General features: G+C 39.4%; 1 protein-coding gene across 7 annotated transcripts in view; it reads left to right on the top strand.

Moving 5' to 3' along the window:
- CEP162 (centrosomal protein 162) overlaps positions 1-24,320 on the top strand; it is a 110,037-nt gene that overhangs the window by 65,524 nt on the left and 20,193 nt on the right. For 4 of the 7 annotated variants that reach the window (XM_013992659.2, XM_021089595.1, XM_021089608.1 and 1 more), the window contains 7 exons: positions 1,327-1,431; positions 4,125-4,337; positions 8,523-9,175; positions 12,671-12,812; positions 15,238-15,336; positions 23,523-23,627; positions 23,855-23,989. In XM_013992659.2, the coding sequence (XP_013848113.1) occupies positions 1,327-1,431; positions 4,125-4,337; positions 8,523-9,175; positions 12,671-12,812; positions 15,238-15,336; positions 23,523-23,627; positions 23,855-23,989 (1,452 nt within the window). Of the gene's footprint in view, positions 1-1,326; positions 1,432-4,124; positions 4,338-8,522; positions 9,176-12,670; positions 12,813-15,237; positions 15,337-23,518; positions 23,628-23,854; positions 23,990-24,320 lie in introns of all 7 variants that reach the window. The other 3 variants (XM_013992660.2, XR_002343389.1, XM_005659266.3) reach the window with 3 other exon arrangements.

Below are 24,320 nucleotides of genomic sequence, written 5' to 3'. Positions count from 1 at the left end.
TTGTGTTTATTTGGTAGTTTATTTTTTTATTTAACTTTTTTTTTCAATTTTATGGCCACATCCGAGGCATGTGGAAGTTCCCAGGCCAGGGATTGAACCCATGCTTTTGCAGCAACCTGAGCCACTGAAGTTAGATTCTTAACCCACTGCACCAAAGTGGAAGCTCCTGGATAGTCTATTTATTTATTTATTTATTTATTTATTTATTTATTTATTTATCATTTTTGGCCACCTTGCAGTATATGTAGCTCCCAGGCCAGGGATCAGATCCAAGCCTCAACTGTGACCTAAGCTACAGCTGCAGCAATGTCAGATCTTCAACTCATTGTTCTGGGCTGGGGATTGAATCCGTGTCCCAGCATGCCCAAGATGCTGCCAACCCCATTGCACCACAGCAGGAGCTCCCAGGGTAATCTATTTTAAATTAGACTGAGAATCCAGTCTGCTCTCTTTATCCATGAGATCCTTATCAGCAGATTTAACCAACTGTAGTTAGAAAATATTGGGGGGAAGAAAAAAAAACAGTTCAAAAAGCAGAACTTGAATTTGCGGTGCCTAGCAACTATTTACACAGCATTTACATTGTATTAGATATTATAAGTAATTTAGAAATGGTTTAAGGTTTATGAGAGTATGTCTGTAGGTTATATGTAAATACTACACCATCTTATACAGGGGGCTTGAGCACCCCTGGATTTTGGTATCTGCCAGGGTCCTGGAACCAGTGCTTTATGGTTACTAAGGGACAGGGCAACTGTAAATCCAAGCTTCTTATCACAGCCTTTGAAGACCGCATATGGTCTGATCCCTGCCTGTGTCTCCAGCCCCATCTGTTCTACACTCCTCCGAGTCACTCTCCAACCACACCAGTTCCCTCTGGTTCTTGAACGTGCCAAGTTCATTCCATGGTTGCCTTGGCGTAGCGTGCTCTGGCCTCGGTCTCTCTCCTCATTCGAATCTCAGCTCAGATTTCTATGCCCCAGAAAGATCCTTCTGACCTCTTAAAAATGGCTACCAGTCTGCCTTCCTCTGACTCTTTCTTCTCATTCCTTCACTTTATGTTCTTCATAGCACTTGCCAGCCTCAGAAGTTATTTTATTTACTTTTTGATTTACTTTATTAGCTTATCAACTGTCTCCTTCCATTAGGGCATAAGCACCATGAAAGCAGCACCCTGGCTTGTCTTGTTTGCCCTCCGTTTCTTCAACGCAGTACCCTTTTTGGGATTTAACAAGTGAATGAATGTACTGCCATTATGCTTCCCTCCTGGGGTTTCTCTGCTCTGTTTTAAATGTGCTTCTTAACATGGTCTTTACTTATTGACAGGTTGAGAAGCTAAAAGCTGAATCTGGAAATCCATCTATTCAGCAGAAGATACGTTTAAAAGAAAAAGCAGCTGATGCCAAAAAAATTCAGGATCTAGAACGACAAGTACGTGTTCAGGGTAAATGTTCATTAAAGTATTTTACATAACAGTGCATTTTTGTTTTCTCTTTTGTTTCAGAAGTTCCTACAAGATGTAGTCAACCTGGAAATTTTTTTTAATTCATTTTAATATAGAACTGCCTCTAAACCTACTTAGTGTACAGTATTTAAAGGAACATTAATAAAAGGAGTAAACATTTTGTGTACTCTACAGCTTTATGCATAAAGAACTTTTTAGGGTAATATGTCTCATGAGATGGTAGACCTGTTGATGAAAGGTTATTTATATCCCAACTCTTTGACATCCAGGAAGAATAACAGAGCCTTGGCACTCCTGATGTAGAGCTAGGATCCCTTCTCCTGAGGAAGGGTGGGTAAAAGGGGAGGCAGGAAAGAGATCCTCCAACTGGGGACATGTTAGGAGCACTTGGGAAGTCATGCAAAACACCCCAGAAACAGGACAGCCAGCCGTCCAGAGAGCTGGCTATAATTTTGAGCTCTATTTAGGCCTAAAAATTCTCATTTCATAATCAGTGTGGCCGGGAGACTTTTTTTAAAAAACCATATCCATATGGTGACACTTAATAGGATAAAGTTGGGTTTTTTTTGGTTTTTTTGTTTGTTTTTTTCATTTAAAGAGTTATAGACTGGAATGTTAATTAACATTTTCCTTATGTTTTAAAAACCTTCTGTACTGTAGAGTTTGTATTCATAACTAAATATTAAGACAAAATTAGAATTTCCAGGCCTATTGATAAGGTAACATGATTCTGTAGTCACGACACTTAAATGTTCAGCTATTATTCCGTCACAGACCTAAAACTGTGAGGTCATCACTAGGCTGAGTATGATCCCAGTTTTACGAGAAGAAAGAGAACTCAGCAAAAAATTAATAACTTTTTTATTTTTACAGGACCTATTATATTAAAAGGTAGGATTTAGTAATTGGTTTAGGAAAGGAAGAAGACAGAGGTGGTTTGAAGAACTAGAAATAATTTCAAATAACTGTAATCCAGGATTGCTTGGCTCTTTTTTTTTCTTTCCCAGTGCTTAAGACTTAGATTAGCCCAAGTAGAAGAAGCTACTTGGATTCATGAGAGAGAACAGACCAAAGGAACTACTTTTCCACTAGTTGACTTTATTTTAAGATAATAATGTAGAACTGAATGTATAAGAGTAAAACAGTAAAGCCTGCTTAAAAACAAAATTAAGACCTGAAATGGTGTGAACCATATTGACTGGAAATATAATGTTTTAGGCAAGTAACATCCCTCTTTTACTAATGCTTTCATTAAAAATTATATTTATCATCTGAGATTATATCTTTCTAAAACAGTATTCATTAATATTTTGCATGGTTTGCTACATGGACATTTCAGGTCTTACTCTGTTCCCATGAACAGAACATTTCTATCCTAATGATTTTAAATCTTGATAAATATTTCCTCATCAAGATATATCATAGTAGACTCAGAATCATTTCAAGCCATATTCTGAAGTAGGTTAATTTTAGAATAAAACATGTTTTTTTCCTAAATGCACTTAAGCAAAAGCAGGAAAATATGCACGTTATAGTGAAAATTTCAGATTATGTGCAGTCATTCAGCACCTTCATTTAATGGGATATTCCATAGTTTAATTTCCAGTGAGTTTTTTTTTTTTTTTTAAAAAGAAGAAGCATTGTATGATAGAGTTACACTAGTATAAATTACCAAAGAATAATATTATAAAATAAAATTAGCAGTTTCCATTGTGGCTCAGCAGTTTACAAACTGAGGATATGGGTTCGATCCTTAGCCCTGCTTAGTAGGTTAAGGATCTGGTGTTCCCATGAGCTGTGGTGTAGGTCACAGATGTGGCTCAGATCCCAAGTTGCAGCTCCGATTCAACCCCTAGTCTGGGAACTTCCATATGCCACTCGTATGGCCCAAAAAAGAAAAAGCAAGAAAAGAATTTAGAATCATGATGTGTTTTTCAGAGGCATCTTAACCATAATACCTTTCAACAAAAGCAGGCATGCACACATATGAACATATAATATCAAGCTCTAATTTCTCTGGACCCAAGTGCAGTTCATTCTTACAGAAGGATTGTGTAATACATTATTGTTTAATAGGCTAAATGAAAAGTTTCTGTGAAGACTTCATTAAATACAAACTAGTCCTATTTGCTTCTTAATTGAGAGAAGTCATTTTAAAGTAGATGAAACTGCTTGGAGGAGGGTTGGGGAAGGAAAGAGATTGTTGAAGGTCAGGGCAGGTGCTTAGGAAGCTGTACACTCATTACAAAAATTTTGCACACGCATATGCATGTAAGTAATGTTTCAATCAATAGATAGTATAAACACTATTATCTGAGGGGATCTGTGGGAAAAAAAGAAAGAACTTTGTCTTCAAAAAGGTCACTTATTACTAGTGTGATAGGAAAACCCAAGAGCTATTTCAAATAAATATAAGAGGATTTCCATAAAATAAGCAGTATTAAATTAGACATCATACTATAGTGTTTTTTAATCAGATAATCTAGGATATAAAATTTGAAGTTAATTTGTGCTGCTGTGCATTTGATTGTCTTGAGATGCGATATAAATGTCTCCTTGAGATCTGGACATGATTAATAGAGCCTAATCCAAATTTATACATTAAACTGCTTAATTTAATATATCTGTGACCTACATGCATACGAAAATATCTTAATAGGTTAAGGAAATGGAAGGAATTCTCAAGAGACGATACCCCAATTCTTTACCTGCTTTAATATTGGCTGCATCAGCAGCTGGTGATACAGTGGAGAGAAATACAGTGGAATTTATGGAAAAAAGGATAAAAAAACTGGAAGCTGATCTGGAGGGCAAAGATGAAGAAGCAAAGAAAAGCCTCCGTACCATGGAGCAGCAGTTTCAGAAAATGAAGGTAAGCGCCAGGTAGCCATAGAGATGGGGCTCAGAGGGGTACCATAGCGGCTGGGGGCTTCTTAGATCTCATTTTAACAAATAGCTCTGGACATCTTTTCCCATAGAACCTTACCATGAGTGTCAGTAGCTGGGAAAACAAAACAAAAACCTAGATCCCTCCTGTCTTTCTGTCCTCCAGAACTTGTTATTTCAAACATGGAATAATTAAGTACAGGGTAGTCTTTACATAAGCCCCTCTCAATGATACTAGCATCAGTGGAAATTAAGTCATGAAAAGGCACAGTAAAATACCTCTAAAAAATATAATATCATGGTTGAAAGTGTTTTTCTGAAATTTACTCAAACAATGGAGAGGGAATGAAACAGAAGAATATGTTTCTGGGGTTAAAGCAGGGGGCCAGGCAGTGTCTGCTAAAAATGTCTGTCAGTCTGAGTTTCTGTCCTTCATCAGGAATGAAGCAGAAAATACAAGTGCAGGTATGACCACATGAGAAACAGGACATGACCTTTTACTTTTTTATGATCATTTGCTTTTGAAAAGTTGTTGAGCACACAATCTTTGCAGTAATTCAAGCTACAGGCTTTCATAGACATTTCAGTTCATCCTGTGTAATCTTTCCAGTCACCTGTGAGAAATAGATATTTTGACCCTTTTTGACAGATGAGGGAATGAGAGGTTCACAGTTGAACTTCTTACCTAAGGTTTTGCTGGTGAGCGACAGCGAAGCCTCCAAACCAATGTGTTGCTGCTTCTAGCAGATGTCAGTCCCTGTGGATACCTACCCTCCAAGAAGCAACAGTGTAGAATATTAAGATTCCAGAGACAGTAAATGGTTGAAAACCTGGAAATACGTCTCCTGCTGTCTCGGATCATATTAAGGAGCATAGGTTTCTTTTGCTCGACCCTCTTTTTCAAGTCTCTCAGCCCCTTACCCAGCTCACTTTCTCTCTCACTGACCTGAATTCTAAGTTATGCTCCTCCTTGAGCCACCCAGTTGCAGCCACCCTTAACTTACTCACCCTCTGCTCCTGTTTACCCCTCTCCTCCACTCCTCTGCTCACACAGCCTCATGCTTCTGAAGGAGCCCACAGTCGTGAGAGGTGTGTAGATGCCCAGTCTCAGGAGTTGCCTCAGTTCTGCCGGCAAGTCTCCTCCCATCCCCTCAGCACTCCCTCCAAACTATCCTTTCTGTTCCTCTTGCTCCCACTCGTACTCCATCCTACTTTTAGCAGACTCCACCCTACTCCCACCCCATCCCCATTCCAGCCACATACAGGAGACGGTAGCACAGCAGAAAAGGTGGCCTTGGAGTTCCCATTGTGGCGCAGTGGTTAACGAATCCCACTAGGAACCCTGAGATTGCGGGTTCGATCCCTGGCCTTGCTCAGTGGGTTAAGGATCTGATGTTGCTGTGAGCTGTGGTGTAGGCCGGAGGCTACAGCTCTGATTAGACCCCTAGCCTGGGAACCTCCATATGCTGTGAGAAGTGGCCCTAGAAAAGGCAAAAAGACAAAAAAAAAAAAAAAAAGAAAAAAAGAAAAAGAAAAGGTGGCCTTTATGGCCAGACTGCCCTTCAGTTTAGGCCCAGTTTCACCATTACCACTTCATGACTTTCCTCTAATTACCTTCCCTGGGCCTCAGTCTCCTCATATGTAAAAGAGAGATAATAACTGACTTACTGCCAGTTATGCCACTTTTTCTCCTAAATTCTTTCTGTTCCTCTTAAATCCATGTCACTCTACTACTATCATTAATTTTAAAATGGCCTGGGAGGTCCTGTTGGGGCTCAGTGGTAACGAGCCCAACTAGTATCCATGAGGGTGCAGGTTCGATCCCTGGCCTCCCTGAGCACGTTAAGGATCCAGCATTGCTCTGAGCTGTGGGGTAGGTTGTAGACGTGGCTCTGATGTAGCATTGCTGTGGCTATGGTGCAGGCGGACAGCTGCAGCTCCAATTCTGTCCCTACCCTGGGAACTTACATATGCCACAGATGTAGCCCTAAAAAGACAAAAACAAAAAACAAACAAACAAACAAACAAAACAGAAGGAAGGAGAGGAAAAAAGGAAAATGGCCTTACTGTCATAAGCTCCTGACTAGTCTGCATATATCTATTTTAGCCCCTCCTTCCTCTCCAGCATTTCCTCATACCATGCTTTTCTTTTTTTTTTTTTTTTTTGCAGTTTCTCTTTCCTTTATTTTTTTTTAACTGAGTGAATTTTACTACATTTATAGTTGTACAACGATCATCACAAGCCAGTTTTATAGCATTTCTATCCCAAACCCCCAGCCCATCCCCTCTTACCCCCAACCTGTCACCTTTGGAAACCATAAGTTTTTCAAAGTCTGTGAGTCAGTATCTGTTCTGCAAAGAAGTTCATTGTGCCCTTTTTTTAGATTCCACATGTAAGGGATAGCATATGATATTGGTGCCTCACTGTCTAACTGACTTCACTTAGCATGATAATTTCTAGGTCCATCCATGTTTCTGCAAATGCCATTATTTCTTTCCTTGTTATGGCTGAGTAATATTCAACTGTGTATATGTACCACATCTTCTTTATCCACTCCTCTGTCAATGGACATTTAGGTTGCTTCCTTGTCTTGGCTATTTTATATAGTGCCGCAGTGAACATTGGAGTTCATGTATCTTTTCAAGTCATGGTTTTCTTTGGATAGATGCCCAGGAGTGGATTGCTGGAACCATGCTTCTCTCCAGTCATACTGAACTGTTTTCCCTACTTGCCTCATTTCTTACAGCCACAAAAATGTGTATGCTTTGTGCCTCTGACCAGTATGCTCTGTCCATCTCTTCCACAGTGAAGGCGTTCCTGTCTTTCAGTTCTCAACTCAAGCATTACTTCCCCAGAGAAACCTGCCCTGGCCTCCCTGGTAGACAGGAACCTGTGCAGGCACCCTAGCCTGTGCACCTCTCCTTCCTCCACGTTTACAGCCATTTTGATGGATCATTGATGACCTCTCTCTCCATCTAGCTTCTGGACTTAATGATGGCTGGGACTGTTCTGTTTGTACTCACTGTTTCCCTGTTTATTCCATCATTCAGCAAGGTGCCTGGCACAGAGTAAATGCTCGATAAATATTTTAATCTAATTAATAGGCTATGGAGAGGACTGAGGCAGAGTATGTGTAAAGCCCTGGTCCCGTGCCTGGAGTGTAGCAAACAATAAATAATTATCGTAATTACAATTATTATTAACATTCCACTGACCAAATAAAAGAATGAATTCCAACCCCTCCCCATTTTAACTTTCAGTCTACCTCCCTTTTTCCTTTTTCTAATCCATACTCCATCCCATTGCTGCCTCTGCTCACTTCCTGCCACTTCCTCCTTTCATTTCTGATGGCCAGTACACACCAAGCACCCATCTGCCTTTGCATGTTCTCTTCCTACTTTTAAAATGTCCTTGCTTCCATTTACCCCCAAACTTACACTCAACCATGAAAACTGACCTTGAATGTGCTCTCTCTATGTAGTCTTCCCTCAGGCCTCCAGACACAATCGGTTCTTAGGCCCATTACTGTGGTTATCATAGGACATTGAAACTTTATGTCACTCTCATCCCTAGGCTATGAACTTTTTGAAGTCAAGAACTGAGTTTATCTCTAGGATCTGGCACAGAACCTGGCATGCAGTTGTAGTTCAGTAAATATTCATTGACTGAACAAGTCATCATGCTCCCTCCACTGAGTAGACTTTAGGTTTTTTGTTAATAAAGCTCTAGTGTGCAAATTCTAAGCTGACTTACTCCCATGCGTTTTCTAAATCGATGTAAGAAAGTTGAAAATGTGCTGTTTCTCACAGGTATTAGTAACCCCAACTGCTTTCTATGTTTATCCTTAGGGAGTGTAGTTTGCAGAGAGGTAGGTACACAATAATAGGTTTGCTTGTGAGGTTTAAAATAAGTTTTGGTGTATAAAAATGTGTAATGTCACGAAGCAATGTAAAATTATGAAATTAAGTAACATATTGAGACTACGTAATGGTATGACCTTCAGAGATTAGACTTCAGCGCATTTGCCTGATTCAAGGCACATGGAGTTGGAGGCATCAGAATATGTGAGGGATGCCTGAGTGAGGAGGAGGCAGGACTTGGGGGAATGCAGGGCTCTGGTAACTAATGGAATGAGCTGTGGTTTGGCGTTAAATGAATTCTTTTCCACAGATCCAGTATGAACAGAGACTTGAGGAGCAGGAGCAGCTGCTTGCCTGCAGATTAAAGGAGGCAGCCCAGAACCAACACGACAGCCCCTCCAGGGTGAAAGCACTAGAAAAGGAACTGGAGGAGGTTAAGGAAAGTCACCAAAGCACCGTGAGAAACCTTGAAGCCGAAATAGATGTTCTTAAACACCAGAACGCGGAGTTGGAACTCAAGAAAAATGATAAAGATGATAAAGACTTCCAGTCTATAGAATTCCAGGTGGAACAGGCTCATTCAAAAGCTAAACTGGTCAGGCTCAATGAGGAGCTGGCTGCAAAGGGGAGAGAGATACAGGACCTTTCCAAAACTGTGGAGAGGCTTCAGAAGGAGAGGAGAAAGATGCTCTCACATCAGCACTGCAAGGCTGGAGAGGAAATCACCACCAAAAGGCTGAAGAGAGATGGTCTGCACCCAGGTAAAGGAGACGCGAACTCCGTCCCTGGATCCCTGGAGGGCAGGCTTTACCAACCACGTGCTTTTACTGATGCCCATGTTTCAGAGGTTTTACAAGAAAACTGCAGATTGAAAAATGAACTGGAGAGATTAACTGTGGAGAGGAATGAGCTGAAGATGAAATCTGAAGTAGCAGTGAACCAATTTGAAAATTCCATGAAAAGGTAAAAATGTGTATTTGTCAGTATGCAGGGACATAAAAAGATAAAGAAATTAAATATTATAAGATGTATATTTCCCCGGGATAATTAGTTTGACCGTTTATTAAATTCGTAACCAAATTTTAAGAAACTGTATTATATACTAAGCATAGATCAGTTTCAGAGTTGGATCCTCTACCTGTTGGGAGCCCAGATTCTAATGAACTTGAGTCTCCAGTGTGGCCCAGTCCTTGAGCTGACCAGGCTTGTCTTTCTGCATGTATCCAAATGGCATAAAGAAGCTGACCCATGGGGCCTTCCTGCAAGTGCATATCATCATTTATGATTGCCTTGAGCAGATGGCTGGCAGAAAACAGCTCTTATTAAAACTAGTTGACATTCTAAGAGGAAAAGGTCCTCTTTTCCAAAATAACTTTGTATTGATCTTGTAATCACCTCTATTCATGCCTTTAGAACTGCTGTACTCATTTACCCTTTCCTTCTCAGAATCTCCAGGCACCCTCTCCAGTCTCTTTCCTGAGCCTTCTTACATCTACCATTGGCTTTTTGATTTGGTCAAACCAAGTCCTAGTCTTTCTGCCTTCCAGTACCAGTTTTCCACAAGTAGCCTCTCCTTTTATTTCCCTGGACTTCATCCAAGCATGTCTGTCATCCTCACTCTTTTGAACCTGGTCTCCTGACAATGGCCTTTCACAATCAGTGGAGTTTTCTCCAACCTCATTTTCCATGACATTGTCCACTACACTGCCTTTCCTGAAGGGGTGTCCTCCCTTATCCTCCATGACTTAGTAGCTCTGGCTAAAGCTCCTTTTCTGCTCCTTTTAACTGGCTCCTCACTCCTTTTTTCATTCTTCCTCCTCAAAAAAACTTGGCTTTCTTCCAAAATTCACTTTTTGGCTTTCTGTCCATCTGTTCTTTCTCCTTTGCTAAACTCATCCATTCCTATGGCTTCTATAAACCATGACTCCTAGATTTATTATTCAAGGCTTATTCTCTTCCCTGAGCTCAGATGTTCAATCTGAAAATTTATTGGATTGTGCCTCTTAGAATCAGTAGCATCTCTAATTTTCTTTTTTACTGTAGACTAGCTCCATCTCCCACCTTCCCTATCTCTGTACATGAAGGCCAGCTTTATGGCCTTCATTCCTTGGGTTCACTGCCTATGGGATGCTTCCTTATAAATATTTATTTTGCTTTTTTCCTTCTTGTAGTGTGGCCTCCCTGGTTTACTAGGCAAGTTTTCCCACCCTGATCTCTGATTTCGGTTTCTCCCTCAGTCATCTTACTTAAAAAACCATTAATATTCTGCAAGTCCTCCTGGATCTGAGCCTTTCTACCCTCCGGTGACTCCCAGCTTCCCAAAGTATTGAGACTGAATTTCTCTACCTGACGTCTCAGGTCCCAGAGTCATTCAAATACTACTGTCAGAGCAGTATTATTTGGAATTCCCTGGCAGCACAGCGGGTTAAGGATCCAGCATTGTTACTGCTGTGGGTCTCTCTGGTCAGTTCTGTGGCCCAGGAACTTCCAAATGCTGCAGACTCAACCACAAAAAAAAAAAAAAAAAAAGAGAGGGAGGGTGGTATTACTCACCTTTTCCTCACTGCCTTTTACTCAGTCATGTTTGATTTTCTAGGAAAAATAGCTAGAGCTTCCTAGAAATGTCCTGCTCCCACCTCCAACTCCGGTGTCACTTATGTACCAAGAAAGTACTAATCATACACCACCTTATAGCTCCTTGAAAACTGATGTAAGATTATACTTCTTTTGCAACCTATAAGCAATAATAGATTTGATTATCAGGTTTAAAATAAGGTTTAGGGTATGCAAAAGCATGTAGTTTAATGTTAGTGAAGCAACCTATTAATTAAAAGTTATATAACATATTAAAACTATATAATGTTATCCCCTTCAGAGACAAGGATTTCAGTACATTTGACTGACTTAAGGAACCCAGAGTTGGAAGCATCAGAATATGTAATGAGTGCCTGAATGCAGGAAGAGGTAGGACCTGGAGAGTTCAGGGCTTCTACCAGAGAATGGACATAGGGAGCACCTAACAAATGCTTCGTGGGTGATGGGCAGCCACATCTCATTGAGTCATCACGGCAACCATATCTTTTCCATATCAGGTCTTGTTCCCTTAGTCATGAGTATGATAGTAGTCATGAAACTATTTGGAAAGAATCACATTCTTTCTTAGAAATAATTTAATGTTCAGGTTTTTCCTGTAAGTTTTCATCTATATAATGTATAATTTTTTTTTTTTTTTGGTCTTTTTTTGTTGTTGTTCTTGTTGTTGTTGCTATTTCTTGGGCCGCTCCCGCGGCATATGGAGGTTCCCAGGCTAGGGGTTGAATCGGAGCTGTAGCCACCGGCCTACGCCAGAGCCACAGCAACGCGGGATCCGAGCCGCATCTGCAGCCTTCACCACAGCTCACGGCAACGCCGGATCGTTAACCCACTGAGCAAGGCCAGGGACCGAACCCGCAACCTCATGGTTCCTAGTCGGATTCGTTAACCACTGAGCCACAACGGGAACTCCAATAATGTATAATTTTTTAGCTCTGGACCTGAGAAGTGAAAGTAACCTTTCCTAGGCCCAGATTTAGGCTGCTTTTTACTACAGTTATATCATAGGTACTTTTCCTAGGACCCTGATTCCACTGTTTCCATGAAGAAGTATTCTTAGAGTCAAATAAGCAGCTGATGTGTTTGTAGTTTGGGAATTGCCATATTAAGAAGTATCAACAGTGATTTGCTAACTATCTGCTTTCAGTAAAATTGTGTTATATTTTAATAATTTTTCCAATAAGAGAGGAAATGTTTCTCTATTAGAAATGTATCAGCTTTTTAGTCATAACTACACCATTTACTGAACAGCTGCTGAATGCATACATTTTGTCACAGAGATAGAGGAGTAGCCTCTCACACTTAGTGGTCCAGATTAATTCGGTTCAGACTACCCTTTGTCCTGAGAATGCCCATAAGGATCATTTCATTCTTACAGCACGCAGCTAGCCCTGGAGTCCTGTGCATGGCCCAAACACTGGCGAGTGTTTCCTAGAGATGAAGCATTGGAGATTCTAAAGAATTTGGGCAATAAATCTGTTTATCTTAAAAGATAAGATGGAAAAGTCTTTGCTTTAAATCCAAAAAGAATATTTAGAACCTTTGCTTCTCTGAGAAAGTGCCCCAGAATGGGGTCTTGGGGAGGGCGTGGTCCAGCTCTGCAGGGGTCAAACCCCCAGCTCTGCAACTCACTGATCTGGGACCCTAGATAGATCTCTCTTTCTTAAACTGATGTTTGCCTTTGTAATATTGAGTAACTAAGAGTGATCTTGTGGAGTGGTTGTAAGAACTTATAGGCAATAATGTATAAAGTGCAATAGATATTAGTGCCCTCTCTCCCTTTGCTTTCTAAATTCCCAGGCTTGTGCTTGAGTTAGAGGTGAAAGAGCTGCTTTTATGTGTGGTTTTTTTTCTTTTGCTCTAAAGGTTCAAGGAAGATACTGCAGCACATATCGCATCTCTCAAAGCATCTCATCAGAGGGAAGTAGAGAAACTCCTTTGCCAAAATGCAGTAGAAAATGCTTCTTCCAAAGTAGCCGAACTAAATCGTAAAGTAGCAACTCAAGAGGTAGGTAACTTGAGTAAACTTTGGCTGCAATGTGATTTTTTTTTTTTCAGAACCTTTGCCAAAATATTTGGAAATATTTTAATTTGACTTCTTAGAGTTGGTGGTAGAAATGAGAAATTATTGCTGCTTTGATTTTTTTTTTTTAATAGAAGATGACCCCATTGTCATATATGGGTTTAACAATTCTACTTTACAGTTATACCTCTAAACAAGTGTGTGTGCAGTTTTGTCCTTATATTTCTCAAATAACTCTTCCCCTAAGTAGGTTGTAATAGGTGGTTGAGGGGTACCTCTAGTGTAATTGGGACCTTAGCCCTTGAACCTGAATGTTTAAGCATCTCCCTCCACCCCAAGTCCTGCTTGACAAGTAATTATTCTAGTCACTCTTTCCCCATCCCCTGTTATTCATGAAACAAGTAATGATTCTTAGTCTACAGACAATCAGATTCTGAGGATAAGTAATGAACAGAGACATGTACACAACTCTAGCCAGTATGAAGCATAGTCTTCTGAGGATCACAACTGGTGTGGTGACAGCTCAACTACGTTTCCTCAAGTGTGTCTTCCTCCTTGGATAGTATATGTGTTACTTGGTGTATTGATGAATATCTCCTGTGTGGCCCATCTGTGGTATTTGCAAGTTTAAAAAAAAAAAAAAGCATTAAAATAGAACTTGCAACTTCCTTTCAAATGGTGTATCCAAGAAAAAAGAAAAGAAAGCAAATATAATAAAATGTTAGCAATTGGTAATTCAGTTTAAAGACTGTATATGAATGTTCATTATGCTCTTCATCTTTTTTGTGGGTTTTAATTTTAAAAAACAAACTGAGGGGGAGTTCCCGTCGTGGCGCAGTGGTTAACGAATCCGACTAGGAACCATGAGGTTGTGGGTTCGGTCCCTGCCCTTGCTCAGTGGGTTGACGATCCGGCGTTGCCGTGAGCTGTGGTGTAGGTTGCAGACGCGGCTCGGATCCCGCGTTGCTGTGGCTCTGGCGTAGGCCGGTGGCTACAGCTCCGATTCGACCCCTAGCCTGGGAACCTCCATATGCCGCAGGAGTGGCCCAAGAAATAGCAACAACAACAACAACAAAAGACAAAAGACAAAAGACAAAAAAAAACAACAAAAAAAACAAACTGAGGAACAGACACTTCAAGAAATAATTATGTTGGGAGTTCCCACTGAGGCTTAGTGAGTTAAGAGCCCAACATAGTCTCCGTGAGGATGTGGGCTCAATCCCTGGCCTTGCTCAGTGGGTTGAGGATCCCACATTGCTGTGGCTGTGGCTTAGGCCGGCAGCTGTAGATCTGATTCAGCCCCTAGTCCGGGAACTACCCTATGCCATAGTTGTGGCCGGAAAAAGAAGAAATAATTATCTTATTAACACCTCTCCCATCTGTAATTATTAAATAGCATCTTAAACAAAAAACATCAATTTGAGTATGGACAGGATGTGAGGTATTGTGAAGTCATTGTCAGTTTTCTCAGGTGTAAAAATGTTATTGTGGTTTTGTGAGAAAAACGCTCCTATTACAAGGAGATGCATGTTGAAGTATTTGATGTATCAAAGGGTAAGGTGTAATGAGGTCTTTAACTTCAGATAGCTCAGAAACAAAGAACTTTGACTGTTTCAATACCAGAGTAAGAAGGATTTAAAGTGTTTTCAGAAGTAACCATTATACAGTCTTACAGATTGCTTCTCTAGTTTTTTTCCCCTCAAAGGAATGGGTGTGTAAACATTCTATCAAGTGATCAAATCAAAAGGAGAGGTCTACGAGGGATGGGGAACGGTAGTGTCATTATGCCGTAGGGCCGTAAATGGTATTTTCCTAGAGATTGTAAGTTGGCAAGTAAATGAAGTCAGCATGGTCTGATTGTAAAAACAGTGAGATAAATCATTAGGTAGAAGAGAGATGAATTTTTTTCTAAGATTTTGCAGTTTCTTGATGGAAGTATTTATATTTACTTCCAATTTCTTTGTCTAAAAATATGAGATTTCACAGATTTTAGACTTTATCTTTGTTTAGTCAATAGCTCTTTAATAAAAACTCTCAATTACAAAATAGGAATATCGGTCACTTTCTTCAAAATGTTTTAGACTTTTAAGTGGTATTTTTCAGGCCTTGACAAGAAAGAGATATAAAGAAGCCAAGTAGTTACATAGTTATTCATTTATAATATGTGTGGTATTAGGTATTAAATGTTGAAAGAAACAAAATAATGGATTTACTTAATGTTGAATTTATTCAGTGAACTTTATTTCTGTGGCAATTGATTTTTATGTTAGAGTTGGGCAATTTTAAAATATTAGCATCCTTTTTATTTTTTTAATACAAATAAAAGTCATTAGTTCACTTTCTTAACTTTTTCAAATAACTTTCAAGGAAAAGCTTTATTAATTTCTGTACTTCTAACATAACCTCCTAGGTACTTCTAAAACATTTCGAAAATCAAGTTAACGAACTGCAGGGTAAACAAGAGTCTCTTGTAGTTTCTCAAGTTCGAGAAGAAATCCTGCAGAGAGAGGTAAGTAACCAAAATACTGGGCTAATAGAAGCTTTTCTCAGCCATTTCAATCATATACATATTTCTGTAAAAATTCTTTAACTTAAATGCATAGAAATAACCCAGAAATATCTATCACATCAGGGGAATATTTGTGGAAGCCTGCTTTCTCCAGATAAGCTCAAATATTTATTAAGTTATTTGTATGTTTGTCTTTGTTTCCTGGGCAGTGGGGAAATGGGATGGGGTTGGTATGGTTGTTTTGTTTGATTTGATTTTTTTCAGGAGGTAAAACTCGGTGGTTAAGGGCATTTCTGTATTAAGAACTAAGACTATTTAATTTGGTTAACGGATAGGTAAAAAACAGTGGTGCTGGCTAACCAAGAAGAATGTCATTACAGGAAGTAAATTTTTCTGGAAACTCGCCATTTTTATTAACTCTGAGATCCTTTTTTGATTCCAAAATACATGAAAAACCAGATAAGATGTACGTTCTATTCTTTGAAGCATATACATCGTTTTTTATTATTCAAGGATTTATCATGATACAAACAAAACATAAAACTAAATTGCATTACAAAAAGATTAACATAAAAGTACTCCACAATTATGTAACTGTCCATTTTAAAAATCTTGTTCTAGTTAAAAGACTATCATTCATGGGAGTTCCTGTTGTGGCGCGGTGGAAACAAATCCGACTAGGAACCATGAGGTTATGGATTTGATCCCTGGCCTCGCTCAGTGGGTTAAGGATCTGGCGTTGCCATGAACTGTGGTGTAGGTCGCAGACGAGCCTCAGATCTGCTGTGGCTGTGGTGTAGGCCAGCAGCTACAACTCAGATTAGACCCCTAGTCTGGGAACCTCCATATGCCATGGGTACGGCCCTTAAAAAAAAGACAAAAAGACTATCATTCAGCATTATGCATTCTTTTCGGTGTTTAGTGGAACATAAACTCTGTTGTATAAGCACTAAATTTACAGAATCTGAAGAAAGTATGCGTTTCTGTTTGCAAGGTAAAGAGCAGTGTCAGTTTGGGTCAAATTACAGTATTAGTTTGAGAGTAGCTAAGTATTTTGAAAATAGGAAACTGTGACACATGATTTTCAAGCCAATTTACTGGAAAACTAAACAAAGCATTCCATCTCTTGAATAACGCTAATCTGTCTTTTGATATGGATCATATTTATAATAGCTGCTTTAAGGGCTAATGGAGTCCTACCCCCATTACCCTCTGAAGGCCCTCTCTGATGCCCTGTGTGTTATGAGACATTCCCTCTCAGGCAGGTGGTAATGTAAACCATTTCCAGCCTGTATGAGCTCCAGGAATCATTCAGAATATTTCCATTGGCTTCAGAACTGCCTCCGGACAACAAACTAGGTAATCATGGAGCTCATCTTTTGTTTGTTTCCTTTCTGTCATGTCAGCACTATTAGCCACTATTTGAAAATAGTTGTTTCCTGTACTATCTGCTATTTCTGGTTGTTGAGGAAATCCCTGTCTTTCCACCATGGCTGCAAGTGAAAGTACACTGTACATTTTTAAACAGTGGTGAATTCTCTTTTGTTTGTTGACTACTTATTTTTAAAGTAATTTTATAGAGCCGTATGGAAACTGAGTGATTTCAAATTTTTCACCATAGTTCAAGTCAGTTATTAGAGCTTTTTAGTTCTTTGGTGATGTCGTACTTACCTGATTTGGGGTGGGGAGGAATCCTTGGTTCCTGCATTGATATCTGTGCATTTGAGTAAGTGGTATCCTTTTGCAGACTTTGCAGGTTTGCTTTGGCAAAGACAGTTAGCTCTTTACCAGTCATCTCAGTTTGGGTTTCTGGATATCTCTGTTGGTCAGGTCCTGGGGCAGGTAGGGCTTGCTTTCAGGATCTGCTTTTGGTTACGGCCACTGCCAAAGCTCTGAAGTTGGGGAAAGAGGGCTGCTGCTGGCTGATTACATACAGTTGGACAGGATTTCTGGTGTGGTTCCTTGCCGAAGTGAGGCTGTTTTGTAGCCAGTATCCAGAGTACCAAGCATGGCCTCTGATCACTGTGTGACTCTTAGTGTTTACTTGTACCTACATTTTATAATAGAAGTGTCAAATAGTAATAATAATACTTACTGTTTATTAGGTGTTTACTATATACTAGGCACTGTGTTAAGTGTTCTGGGTGGTTCTCACAATAGCCCAAAAGAACAGGTACTATTATTTCCATTTTACACATGAAGAAATTGATGCTAAGAAAAATGAAATAACTTATTTAAGATTACCAAGTGATATGTAGAAGTGCCAGCATTAGGACCCAGGGCCTCTGGTCTTAGGTCCCAGGCTCTTAATTACTTTTTTTTTTAGAACCAATTTCCTATCATTGGACATTCAGGTTGTTGCCAGTTTTTTCTATAGTATTCAAATAGCAGGAAACTTTTTTTTTAATAAAATGTGACTGGGGGTGCTACTTTATTGAATTATAGTTGATTTACAATGTTGTGATAATTTCTGCTGTAAAACAAAGCTATTCAGTTATACATATACACATATGTGTTCCTTTAAAAATTCTTTTCCCACATAGGTTATCACTGAATATTGCGTAGAGATCCCTGTGCTATACATCAGGTCCCTGTTGGCCAGTCATTCTGTATACCACAGTGTACATCTACCAATCCTACAATCCTACCCCCAGTCCAAACCCCCCACACACACACCTATCCCCTTTGGTAACCATAAGCTTGTTTTCAAAGTCTATGAGTCTGTTTTTATTCTGCAAATAAGTTTGTTTGTATCCTCTTTATAGATTCCACATATAAGTGATATCCCATGATGTTGTGCTTCACTAACTTCACTTCTCCAGGTCCATCCAGGTTGCTGCAGATGGCATTATTTCATTCTTTTTATGGTTGAGTAATATTCCATTGTATAATGTGCCATATCTTCTTTATCCATTCTTCTGTTGATGGACATTTAGGTTGCTTCCATGTCTTGGCTATTATCGTAAAATGCTGCAGTGAACATTGGGTGCATGTATCTTTTTGAATTATGGTTATCTCCAGACAGATGGGGTTGCTGGATCATAAGATAGTTCTAAATTTAGTTTTCTGAGGAACCTCCCTGCTGTTTTCCATAGTGGTTGTATCAATTTACATTCCCACCAACAATGTAAAAGGGTTCCCTTTTCTTCACACCCTCTTCAACATTTATTATATGTAGTCTTTTTGATGATGGCCATTCTGGCTGGCATAAGGTGGTACCTCATAGTTTTGATTTGCATTTCTCCAATCATTCTGTGAGTGGGGTGTTAACGTCCCCCTCTGTTGTGTTATTGTAGATTTTTCCTTTTATGACTGTTAGCATTTGCATTATATATTGAAGTGCTCCTATTTGGAGTGGTGCATATATCTTTATAATTGTTACAGCTTCTTAGATTGATCCTTTGATCATTATGCAATGTCCTTCTTTGTTACTTATAACCATTTTTAAAGTGTTTTGTCTGGAGTTCCCGTCGTGGCGCAGTGGTTAATGAATCCGACTAGGAACCATGAGGTTGCGGGTTCGGTCCCTGCCTTTGCTCAGTGGGTTGACAATCCGGAGTTGCCGTGAGCTGTAGTGTAGGTTGCAGACGCGGCACGGATCCCACGTTGCTGTGGCTCTGGTGTAGGCCGGTGGCTACAGCTCCGATTCGACCCCTAGCCTGGGAACCTCCATATGCCGCGGGAGCGGCCCAAGAAATAGCAAAAAGACAAAAAAATTAAAAAAAATTAAAAAAATAAAGTGTTTTGTCTGATATGAAGTATTGCTACTCCAGCTTTTTTTTTTTTTTTTTTGATTCCCATTTCCATAGAACATTTTCTTCCATCCTCTCACTTTCAGTTTGTATGTTTCCCTAGAACTGAATTGGGTTTCTTGTAGACCGCATATATATTATTGGTCTTGTTTTTGTATCCATTCAGCCAGTTACATGATATATAGGTCTTATTTTTGTATCCATTCAACCAGCATTTGGTTGCAGCATTTAGTCCATTAACATTTAAGGTATTTATTGATATATATGTTATTATTGCCATTTTGTTAATTGTTTTGGGTTGGTGTTTGTTCGTTTTTGCATTTTTAGGGCCACACCCATGGCATATGGAAGCTCCCAGGTTAGGGGTCAAATGGGAGCTACAGCTGCCAGCCTATGCCACAGCAACACAGGATCTGAGCTGCGTCTGAGACCTACACCACAGCTCATGGCCATGCTGGATCCTTAACCCTCCAAACAAGGCCAGGGATCAAACCTGCATCCTCATGGATATTAGTCAGGTTCGTTACCACTGAGCCACAATGGGAACTCCATTTCTTGGTGTTTTTATTCCCTTATTTTGTTCTTTTCTCTTGCGGTTTGATGACTGTCTTTACTGTTGTGTTTGGATTGCTTTTTCTTATTTGTGTGTGTATCTATTGTAGATTTTTGGTTTGCGGTTACCATGAGGTTTTTGATAAAGGAGTGTGTGTGTGTGTGTGTATAAGATTGTTTTAGGTTGCTGGTCTCTTAATTGCAAATGCATTTCTAGTATGCTGTATTTGTAGCCTCCTCTTCTCACAATTGCTGGTTTTGATATCGTATTTGTGCATGATTTCCTACCTTTACTATGTGTTTACCTTTACCAGTGAGCCTTCTTATTTGTAATTTTCTTGTTGTGACCCTTTGGGGTTTTTTTGTTTTGTTTTGTTTTTCCCCATTTAGAGAAGTTCCTTTAGTATTTATTTATTGTAAAGCTGGTTTGGTTGTCCTGAATTCTCTTAGCTTTTGCTTGAATGTAAAGCTTCTGATTTCTCCAAATCTGAATGAGAGCCTTGATGGATAGATTACTCTTGATTGTAGGTTTTTTGCTTTCATTACTTTAAGTACAGCATGCCACTCCCTTCTGGCCTGCAGAGTTTCTGCTGAAGAACAGCTGATATAACTTTATTGGGGCTTCTCTTGTATGTTATTTGCTACTTTTCCCTAGCTACTTTCAATATTTTCTCTTTGTCTTATTTTTGCTGAGTTTGATTAACATGTGTCTCAGTGTGTTCCTCCTTGAGTTTATTCTATATGGTATTCATTGTGCTTCTCAGATTTGAATGAATGATTCCTTTTCCATGTTAGGGAAGTTTTTGGCTGTTATCACTTGGAATATTTTCTCCTGCTCTTTCTCTTCTCATTCTGGCACCCCTCTAATGTGAGTGTTGGTGTGTTTAATGTTGTCCTAGAGTTCTTAGATTGTCCTCATTTTTTTCATTCTTTTTTTTTTTCCCATACCACATCAGTGATTTCCACCTTGTTTATTTTGTTGTTCTGCCTCCTGTATTCTTCTGTTGGTTCCTTCTAGTGAATTTTTCATTTCAGTTATTATGTTGTTCATCTCTGCTTGTTTATTGTTTAACTTCTATTTCTTTGTTAAGCGTTTCTTCTAATTTATTGATCTTTGCCTCTAGTTTTTTTTTCCCCAAATCTTGGATCATCCTTACTATCATTACTCTAAAGTCTTTTTCATGTAGGTTGCTTATATCCACATCAGTTAGCCATTCTTTTGGGTTTTTGTCTGTTCCTTCATCTGGCTCAAGTTTCTCTATTGTTTTACTTTGTCTAGCTTTCTGTGTGGTCTCCTTTTTGCAGGCTACAGGATTGCAACCTCTCTTGCTTCTTATGGCTGCCCCCTTGTGGGTGAAGTTGATACAGGGGCTTGTGGCCAACTTCCTGATGGGAGGTACTGGTGCCTACCCCCTGGTAGGAAGACCTGTGTCTTGTCCCTCTCTTGCTTTTTCTCTGGATGTGATTAGCGTCATCTGTGTGACTGGGAGTACTGTAGGCAGCTTGTTTGCTGATAGGTGGGGCTACATTACCACCCTGTTTGTTGTCTAACCTGGAGCTTCTCAGCCCTGATGGTTGGGGCCATGTTTTTCAAAAATGATGTCCTCCAGGGAGCTCATGCTGATAATTATTCCCTAGGATCTCTGCTTCCAATGTCCTTCCCCCACAATGAACCACAACCAACCCTTGCTTTCCTAGGAGTCCTTCCAAGACTCACAGGTAGATTGTGAGTCCCTGTTTTCCCTGGGACCCAGTGCTCATGAAACCCTGTGTGTGCCCTTCAAGAGCAGTGTCTGTTTCCCTGAGTCCATGGTAGACCTCCTGTACTCAAGTCCTGCTGGCCTTTAACACCAAATACTCCAGGGGCCCCTCCTCCAATTGCCAGACCCCCCCCAAACTGGGGAACCTGACATGGGGTTTGGAAACTCTCGCTCCTGTGAGAGAGCCTCTGTGATGTAGTTATTTTCTAGTCTATAGGTTGCCCACCTGGCTGGTATAGGATTGCTTATATCACAGAAGCACAGCTCCTACCATCACAATGTGGCTTCTTTGTCTTTAGGTGTAGGATATCTTTTTTTGGTAGCTTCCATTCTATCTTGTTGATGGTTCATTGTTCAGCAGTTAGTTGTAATTTTAGTGTTTTCATGAGAAGTGGTGAGCTCAAGTCCTTCTAATCTGCCATCTTGTCTCTGAATCATCAGGAAACATTTTGATCATACATCTTTGCTTATGTATCCAGTTGCTTCCAGTGGATAAATTCACTGAAATATAAAGATTTTTTTCCAAAGTAAAGACAATTATCTCTCTCAAAGGTGCTTTTAAATAGAGTATAAATGAAGGGAGGTTATCACTCTATACTTTGTCTAGAACCAAATAACTGAATTTATGTAACTTATAAATGGATGTTTCATCTTTGAAAGATGACTCAATTTATTCACAGATAATCATTAAATGCCTCTCTGCTAGACATGGCTCTAGGTGCTAAGAATACTGAAGAGAACAAAGACAAAAGCCTGCTGTCATGGAGCTTACATTTTATTTGGGAAATCAGACTATAAACAAATGTAAATTTTGACGAATAAGATTAACTGAGACAACATCTATAAAGTACTTAGCATAGCACCTAGCACATGATAAAGGAAGAATAGCAGTAAGTTACAGCATTAAGATTTAATTCAAACACGGCTGCCTCAGGTTAAGAGTCCTTCAAACCCACCTCTGCTTCAGGTTGCATGTCCCTCTTTTATCACCTCACTGCTTCTTGGGCATCTCTCCATCATAGCACATGCTGTTAGAATTCTCATTCACTCAGCTGCTTCTTCCCTGAGACCAGAACTTCCCAGCTGGTATACCCAGAATGGTTTACTTGTGGTCACAAGATGGTGATGGCTACAAAAGTTGTCTCATGACAAACTCTTGTCATTTTTCAATCATTGAAAAGTTGAAATGCTCTGACCACTGCATGTGTGATGATGCCTCCAACAACTTTCTTAGTTCAAGAATTATTCGTTTTGGGGGGGAGGTGGTTTTGTTTTGTTTTAACAATCATTGTTTTGACATATAAGATTTTTATGTTCAGCACCCATCACAAAGCATGGTATATAAGGCATCTCCTTGACCTTTCAGCAAATCATCCTAATTAAGGTCTGCTTATGTCTTTCATCACTGGTGATATCAAAGATGTCCCATATTTAAAATACATAAATTTGCCTCTGATTTAATTTGCTTATATTTTCACATTTTTAAACTAACCTCAAAGTATATGAGTTCTTTTTTTTTTTTTTTAGCATTATCAATGTTATTAGGTACTGAGTGTTTCCATGTAAATCGTGATTGAATTTGCTAATTTTATCCTAAGGCACAGCCAGCACAGAAAGAGTTCAGTATGTCCTTACTGTTTTATATGCATCCATTTACATATGCAATGGATTATTACAGGTTTTAAAGTAATAAGAATCAGGAAAGAATTACAAATAGAATTATAGGGAATTGAAGAGTTCCCGATGTGGCTCCTTGAGCTAAGAACCCAACTAGTATCCATGAGGATGCAGGTTCAGTCCCTTGCCTCACTCGGTGGGTTTAAGGATCCAGCATTGCTGCAAGCTGTGGTGTAGGTCGCAGATGCAGTTTGGATCCTGCATTGCTATCGCTGTGGCATAGGCCAGCATTTGCTGCTCCAGTTCAACCCCTAGCCCAGGAGCTTCCATATGCCACAGGTGTGACCCTAAAAAGGAGAGAAAAAAAGAAAAGAATTATAGGAACTTGGCAAAAAAGAATTCATATTTGAACTCTTTGTGTCGGATGCTCTAGTGTGTTGGGTGCTTTGACTGTATTGTTTAATCCTAAAAGTAATTACCTATTAACAAAACACTTTGTAGCAAGGCTGAATCCATCCAAGAAGGTGCCCAACTTCATTTTGAGCACTGCAACCAGCCTGGCATATGTGGAAGGGAGAAAGTAATCCATTCATCTGGAACCTTTTGGAATGTGAGTCATTTCGGAGCAAGGATGAACCTTTACTTTCTGGATCTAGGGAATGACAGCTGTTATTTTAACAACTCCAGATACCTTTGCTGTTGACAAGAAGCCTCTTATCTAGAGAAATTTTATACGAAGAATATGTAGTGAATGTTCTTACTTTTTTATGCTACCTATTAAAATGAATTATTTTCTTATTATCATAATTTTCCATTTATTTCACATCTCAATGTTAGATTACAAAACTCTTGGAGGAATTGAGAGAAGCCAAAGAAAACCATACACCAGAAATGAAACATTTTATGGTCTTAGAAAAGAAAATTAAACAGATGGAAATGAGACATGAACAAAGAGAGCAGGAGCTTCAACAGGTAAAGTAGTAAATAAATCACACTTATATATTTGTACAGTTCTTTGCATTTAAGTACCTCCAGTTTGCTGTAATTTTGTCATCCCTAGCAAATTACTTCTTAAGTGTTTCCAGTGTATATTGATTTTATTAATAATACATATATAGCTTTTCATTGTAAAGGTGTGGCTTTTAATGGAAATTAAGACTAATTCTCAAATACCTAAAGATCGGTTTGCCTTTTATCTAGAGAAATGGAGAAATAATTTTGTATTATGCTCTTAATTACTGATGGATACGTAAAAGACATTTTACTCTGGGAACAAGGCTCTTGGGAATGATGTTTCATATTT

The sequence above is a fragment of the Sus scrofa genome, chromosome 1, assembly GCF_000003025.6.
Source record: "Sus scrofa isolate TJ Tabasco breed Duroc chromosome 1, Sscrofa11.1, whole genome shotgun sequence".
NCBI lineage: Eukaryota > Metazoa > Chordata > Mammalia > Artiodactyla > Suidae > Sus > Sus scrofa.
This window is presented reverse-complemented; position numbering and strand designations above follow the sequence as displayed.